Here is a 7,695-nt window from a genome sequence, read left to right as displayed (position 1 = left end):
AGTGACAAAGTCCCCAGTCCCAATTATGGTTGGTAAGTGAGGATTATCTATACACATATAAAGAAAGATGTTTTCTGGCCAAATGATTGCTAGAATATAGCAAATTGTTTTCTTAGCTATATTCTAATGATGATCCAGATTTTTGCAACAGAATCTGATAATGTTATTTTTTCTTCCAGAGAAGAGAAAATCACTGCATCTTTGCAACCACTGGCAATGAAAATGCATCCATTCTGATCAGAGGAATGGATAATCAGTTAAATTTACTTTTTCCCCCTCAATAAAGAATGAGAAATTGTTGCTTTTTTGTCCATTGACAAGAATACCCAAATGTTTTCTGTTCCATTTAAAAATATTAACAAACTTGAAGTCATTGGAATGTTTTAGTAGATGTATAGTGTAGAGCAAAGAATCAGACGTTAGTAGAAAAATAAAATATCAGAATTTCCTTTATAATTGCTGTAGTGAAGACTGGAAAAAAGGTTATCACAAGCAAAATAAACTCAGAAGAATACTGATCTTAAATGAATAGTAAAGTATCAGGAGATGAACAAATAATAAAGACAAGCTGACACCCATATGGTGAAAGAAATATGTTTCTTATATTTATTTGTAAATAATGAGTATCCAGAATTGAAGTTTCTGCTGACAACAGTATTAATATAATTAATATTCATTTTCTACTACTGTGCTATAGTAAATTCAGAGATTACCAGTATAACAATTTCTAGATTCTGAATTACTAGAATATTACTACAGTAAACCATACTTATTCTTTCATTTCCTTGTAGATTTATATGTAGTATATTTTTTACTCATAAACACCTGGACAGCAGAGAATATCTAAACTATCTGTCACATGCACCCACTGATGATTTTGCCTTATTATGGACTGCTAATTAAGCTTTTGAATGGTCATAAAGGGAAGATGGTGAAAGAGATGTAGAATTACTTTTGTCTAATGTACTTCAAGTTTTAATGTTTCAAATGAAATTAATGGAAGAATACAGATGCAACTTATATACAGGTAAAACACAGGTAGTTCTCAACTTACGACTATTTGTTTAACTACGGCTTGAAGTTATGATGGCCTCAAAAAAAGTGACTTACAACTGTCCTCAAAGTTGTGACTGTCACATCACCCACCCAATCAACAGTTTGCATTGCAGTGTCTCACAGTCACCTGATCATAAATTGCAACCTTCCCAGCCAGCTTTCAACAAGCAATGTCAATTGGGGAAACCAGATTTGCTAAAAAAAACAACAACACATGGTTCACTTGATCTTGTGATGCATTTAATGACCACGGTAAAAATGGTTGTAAAATTGGGTCTGGTCATGTAATGACTCACTTAATGACCATATTGCTTAGCAACAGAAATTCTGGTCCCAATTGTGATCATAAGTCAAGTACTACCTGTAGTTTACACAAACATTATTAAGGGAGGGAGAAACATGTGCCCTTAAGTTATGCTTCATGCTTTCTTTTTCTTATCTCCTTTGCCAAATTCGGGCTGTGGGATTTCAACCCCTTCCTCAGGTATGAACACGCTGACAGTGAAATCACTTGTCTCTGTACCATACTGGTTTTTTACTACAAGGCTATATCTGCCCGAATCAATAGTACTGACAGCTGTAATAGTGAAGCAGGCATGTTTTCCTGATTCATATTTTAAGATGATATTGTCATCTGGTTTCAGGAGTTTTTCATTCTTCAGCCATGAAATCTCAGGGACAGGATTTCCCCAGACATTACATGTAAGATTAAGTGCCTGCAGGAAACATACAAAGGATGGAAATATAAATAAATATTAAGAACTCAACAAACACTATCATTACTATACTTTATTATTATGTCCACCTCCCTCCTCCTCCTCCTCTTCCTTTCCATTATTACTTCTGTACAAGAAACTTTTTGTGTTTTCTTCCTTGAGATAATCAGAAACTATATACTTGTTTTATCATAAATGTAAACAATAAATGTAAAATACTTGGATAATTAGTCTGTTAATTGGCAACCAGCCCTGTTTATGCTCAAAGAAAAGTTACATTGCCAGTAATAAAATGATTGCAAAACAGGTTTTCAATTTAAATAATATGATTAAACTACATAAAACAACTTTTTCTAGAGTGTGATAACAACTGTATGCTTGATAGGTTTACCATTAATTTGAAATTATATATTTTTTCCAAACCACATTGATCTTAGAAGGTTTTATGAGAAAATGTGTCTGTGACAAATATATTGTGGCTTAGATAAGTAATTTTCCAAATACATTACTGAAAATAACTTTGAGCCAGGTCAGAATCTTAAAGTTAAAGACTACTGTTAGTTAATATAATCTAGATCTCACATATACGATGTTTAAAATCTAAATAATATTAGAAGCATTCTAAACTCTTCTGAAATACGAACGGCATGATAACTAAACTGGACAACAAAATATAAATTACCTCCCCATTCTGTTCCAGTTTCTGATTTTTGGGGGGGTTAGGTAATTCTAGGTTTAATTGTATACACTAGATTGGCATCTCTATTAATGGGAAGAAAAAAATCTGAACAGACATGGGCATTATGAGTTTAAACTCCATAGTAGTTCAACGTTTACAGGCATTTAAATTGAGGAGTGTTATTTACCCCCACTCCTTTATGTAAGAGATATTAATACAAAAAAGAAAAAAGGTGAAAAGCTAGAAGGATTACCTGTCATGATTATTGATCCATGACTGTTTTTAATTTAAAAAAAATTCAAGACCTGTATCTTGAACCTTATTCATTAGTGAAAACACAGATAACGAACAGTATTTTTAAATTATTTATGAAGTTATATATTACTGGCTGACTGAGGGGAAAAATATTCAGATTGTAAGTAGTCCTTTATTGACTGCTTCAGATAGCGACCATTTGCAACTACTTTGGTGATGAAAAAATAACTTTGCAACCAATGAAGGCGTTTGTGACAACAAAGGCCTTCAGTGTGAAACTAATTAAAATCTGATCAATTTCAGGCAGCAACTGCCAGGCTTTGGTAGTATTCTAAGTAGCTAATTCAGCTCATAGAGCTGAGTTTATTAACTTGTGCTTAGCAATTTTTAGAGAAGCCCTGTGCTGCGGAGAAAAACAGTTTAAGAAGTGTTAGGCAATCTTTTTGCAAGGGAACCAAAATAAAGGGGGAAGGAAAAAGGGTCAGACAAAGGACACTGTAGAATGGAATTTTATCTGAATAAAAGGGCAGTGATCTTTGCAGTCTCTCTGACTCACATGTACAGTAGTTTGCTTAACAACCATTTCACTGGAGCCAATTTCAATCACTAAACAAGGACTTTTTAAGATTTTGTGGGGTATCTTGTTCCAGCACATACTTTTTTTATGAAGCATCGATAGAAAATAATTCATTTATATTGAGCTAAAATACGATAGAGCAAAGATTTCTGAAAATCAATGAGATGAGCAGCAAATGCCAGTCCATAATCTTCTCTGCTGGATTATGATCTGAAGTTGGTTTCCCTCCCTCTTCACTCTTTCTTATTCTCTTTAAGAAGTAGAAGTGCCCTAAATACATGAAGCTGGCCATGTAACAAGCTGAAATTATGTTCTCCATATAAAAGATGACTAGAAAATCTATTTCTTTATCAAAGTCAGGGCTTTCGAAAAATTGGGAGCCTGCTCTTCTTTGAGAATTAAGAAGGCTGTAGAATTGTTTCTTTTAAATATCTCAGCTACTTTTTTATACCTTGCCTTCCTGAATAGTGACAACATCTGGCAGACCACCAAGTACCCGAGCACGATCTGCAAAAAATAAATAAACAAAAATAAAAATGTAACATTTCTTGCAAATTAATCTGGGTCTATGGTTTTATTTTCCCTGTAATAACTGTTCTGTCTGACAGATAGAAGAATAGTGTCTTATTTTTCTACAAGCTGCCAGTGCTTCATACAATCAGATAGTGGCTCCTAGTATTTCTGCCCTATTCTGCCTAAACATAATAATTGTGATATAATTTCTGTTATGAGTCACATGTTGTTTATCTCATGAAATGGTCAGGAATAATGGCCAGTAATAGACACCCAAGGTTAACAGCAAGTGCAAATCATATTCCAAATTGTTAACCAAGGGAGAAAAGTTTGGGATTGTTGAAGTTGATTAAACAATATTGCATTAAGGTTACTTTAAGCTTGTTTGCATCACCTTTCTACTCCCTGTCTCTTTATGAGTTAACTTATATATTTGTAAATGTTTGAGTGGACTGATTAAAATAATAATAAAAAAAGATTTCTATGATGCAACTGTTATGAAAAATCCTACCACTACAAATAAATAGAAATAAATAGGAAACATTCCATCCTATTGACAAAACAGACACCAATACAAAAAGAGAATTCACTTACTTTTTTCTGCAATGGCAGCTGTTCTGTAATGGAGAAAGGGAGAAAGAAATTTCAGCTTTATAGTAAGGCACAATGATGGAAAAGCAATACTATGTGCAACCAGAGGTGGGCTGCTATGGGTTCGCCCAGGTTCAGGTGAACCCGTAGCTAATGTTACGGACGGTTTGGCGAACTGCCAAATCCCACCCCTGGCTGGCCCCGCCCACTCCTCCCCTCCCCTCCCAAGAGTCTCCAAGCAGCGCATTTTGGATGTGAGGTAAGTGCAGGGTCTGCATGGAGGCTCAGGGAGGGGGTTTCTCGGAAGTTCCGGAAGGCTGGAAATGGGCCTGTTTCCAGCCTCCAGAGGGCTTCCGTAGTCCGGGGGAGGTGGTTTTCGCCCTCCCAGAGGCTCAAGAAAAGTTTCTGGAGCCCGGGGAGGGTGAAACCCCTCCCACCATGGTGCAGGAGACATGCCCACCAGGGCCACACCCAACCAGCAACCAGGCAGAGACCTGGTTGCTGAAATTTTTGAAGCCCACCCCTGTATCAACTCTAAACAGCTGAAGAAAATCATTCTGTATATCTCACTTTGTTAATTATTTTTTCTATGATATTTCAGCATCAGCCTTCCAAATAATGATGAAACTATTTTCAGTAAATGAAGCACTAGATTTTCATCTTTTGAATATATAATGATAATAGCTAGATAAAGATAGAATTTTATTTTTTATTTTTGTCATATGCTGGATTACTGGAGGGAAAAGTCATCTTCCATTTGTTCTGGATGTAGAATTCTCTTCAACTAACTATTCAGTAGCAAATAGTAGCTGAACTACTATTTGGAAAAAGGAGAAAAGATAAATTCCCATTATGTTTTGAACTTATCTATTGCACTTCAATTAAAGCAGGCAATGTTTAAATTCCAAAAATATTGAAAGTGACCTACCATTAGAACAAAGTTTAAAATTGATAGTTTAAATTGATAGTTAAGCTAGATAGTAAGAAGGTTTAGGGTTACCAGGTCTAGATTGCCATCATTTGGATTATTTCTAGATGAAAACAAAGATGTGGAAAACTCTATACATCGTCAAAGGTTTGCAGCCCAGATATGGTAGGCCTAATTAAAACATAAGAATTTATTTTACTTAAACTATATACTTACTTTAATCTTTGGAATTCAGCAAAGGCATCATCAAATGCTTAATAAAAGAAGAAAAAGGTTATATTGATAGCATCTGACTTTATGAAATCAATTTATGCTATTACTTTATTTAGCTTTTTGTACAATATATTGGAACATTGAGAAAGTGATACAAATTATATTGTGTTCTTATATTAATTGTCTTATTAATTATATATGGAAAACTATATCATATCCTGCACCCTATTCTAAAGAGTTTTAGGACAGTGATACCCTCTACCCTTGATAGGTTGTTTTTTTTACATAATAATAGAAGTTTGGCACTAGGGACTTTTAAAACTCAAGCAGTGTGTAAGTACATGAATAAACTATCAGAATGTATTTTTATTTTAAGAAGAAGAAATAAATGCTACACTAGATACTATTTAAAGTAAAGGTGAAATTAATTAATTATGTGAGGCATAATCTCTTTGTTTCATTCACATACTATATTCAGTACAATGAATATTCATAATTAATCTTAAAGGAATTTGTGAAATAAATCCTTGTGAGAAACATCTAAGGAAGTGTCCTTAATCTATTTGTTAAATACAAACTAATGACATTAGTATTCTAAGATAAGACTGCCATCAATAACTCTGTTTCAGTATGTTAAATGAGGTGAATCCAAAACAGTAAAATTGCACATATTTTAATCAATTGGTTTAATGTTTGCATGCTGATCCTTAACATAACATTTAAAATAGTAAACTAAGACATCAAATTTAAATGTAAGATGCAAACTATCAACCACAAACTCAGCAGTTCTTCATAAACCTGGAATTGTCACTTGAGGACCAACAGTTACTGAGATCATCTTACAGTTCAAAATTTAAATTATAACGACCCTGGCCAGCTTCTCAGATCTTTCTAAGTAGCTGAAAGTTATTGTAAAATCATAAAACTGGAAGAGCAACAGATGCTATCACTAAGAGTTGCAGGTTTCTCAGTTTCTGCACTAATTTGTGAATGGCACTAACAGCTACATAAAATCATTTCAGTAACAGAACATTCTGGTGAACTTTTTTTCCTGAATTATGTTGATCTAGTAGTAAAAGCCTCTGAGAGGAAATCTCCTGCAGTAAGGAACACTTTTTGGTGTTTTGAACATAATATACCTCTGGAATATCAGAATAACTTCCTGTTGCAGATGATTTTGTCTAGAACAGGGGTGTCAGATGAGATTTCTTCGAGGACTGGATCAGCATTGTAGTTCTCCACGGGCCAGCCGGGGAGCAGGGAGCAGAGGGGGAAATGGGACGGATGCCTCCTGCAGCACTCTGATAGCCAAAACGGGGCATAGGGGCCCCCACACCTAATTTTTGGCTTCATGGCCTCCTGCAGCACTCTCCTGGCCAAAAATATTTTGGCTGGCAGAGTATTGCTAGAGGCCCGCAGAGGCACTGTGAGCCAATCCTTTGATATTTCCATGCCAGCCCCTCGGGCCAGATTTAAGCACTATGCAGGCCAAATCCAGCCTGTGGGCCTTGAGTGTGACACTCGTGGTCTAGAATGTCTTCAGATGTGGTTTGCAATAAAAAGGAAGATGCTGGAGTCTCATTGAACATTGTATTCCTGGAATGCTACACACTATATATCCCTAATTAAAACTTAATAATTTCATATCACTAATTAAAATTTAATTATTTACCTTGTCCAGAAAGATCCACCATTTTTGTGTGTGTAGTTTTACCATCAAACAGCTCCAATATATATTTGCCCTTATCATTTGTGGTTGGTTCATTAATTTGCAACCAGATTTGGTTTCCTGTAACACCAGTCTTAACTCTTTCTGTGTACTTAATTTTGACATCACTAAAAAATGCAATATATATATATAAATAATACAAATAATAATTCAGATGCATTTATATAATTAAAACAAATGTACCAATAAAGAAGAAAATTTGTAGCTCAGAGTCGAAATGATGGGTCTGCATGAAAACAACCAAGCTCTAACAAGTTTTATTAAATAGATAATATAGATAATAATTTTGCATGCATTGGGAATCTGAATAGATAGATGACAGTTGTGTGACAATTGGGGACTTTTATTGTAGATATACTTTTTTTAAACTTTATTATGTTCCACAAGAGTTTTTCCAAGTGTACTTGAACTTCAGCTTCTACTATACAGCAGTACCAT

The 7,695-nt window shown here is 34.6% G+C and overlaps 1 protein-coding gene across 12 annotated transcripts in view; it reads right to left on the bottom strand.

Annotated features, from left to right (window-relative positions):
• Positions 1 to 580: 580 nt before the first annotated feature.
• Positions 581 to 7,695, bottom strand: part of MYOM1 (myomesin 1) — a 69,379-nt gene continuing 62,264 nt past the window's right edge. For all 12 annotated transcript variants that reach the window (XM_026671876.2, XM_026671881.2, XM_026671877.2 and 9 more), the window contains 5 exons: positions 7,201 to 7,364; positions 5,532 to 5,568; positions 4,391 to 4,413; positions 3,735 to 3,790; positions 581 to 1,772 (listed from right to left, as the gene is read on the bottom strand). In XM_026671876.2, the coding sequence (XP_026527661.2) occupies positions 1,476 to 1,772; positions 3,735 to 3,790; positions 4,391 to 4,413; positions 5,532 to 5,568; positions 7,201 to 7,364 (577 nt within the window). In that variant the 3' untranslated portion in view covers positions 581 to 1,475. The remainder of the gene's footprint in view (positions 1,773 to 3,734; positions 3,791 to 4,390; positions 4,414 to 5,531; positions 5,569 to 7,200; positions 7,365 to 7,695) is intronic.

Source organism: Notechis scutatus, chromosome 3 (genome assembly GCF_049901735.1).
Source record: "Notechis scutatus isolate UNSWTSFEM ecotype Mainland chromosome 3, rNotScu1.2, whole genome shotgun sequence".
In the NCBI taxonomy this organism is placed as follows: domain Eukaryota; kingdom Metazoa; phylum Chordata; class Lepidosauria; order Squamata; family Elapidae; genus Notechis; species Notechis scutatus.
Note: the sequence above shows the minus strand (reverse complement) of the source record. Positions and strands in the feature narration are given on the sequence as shown.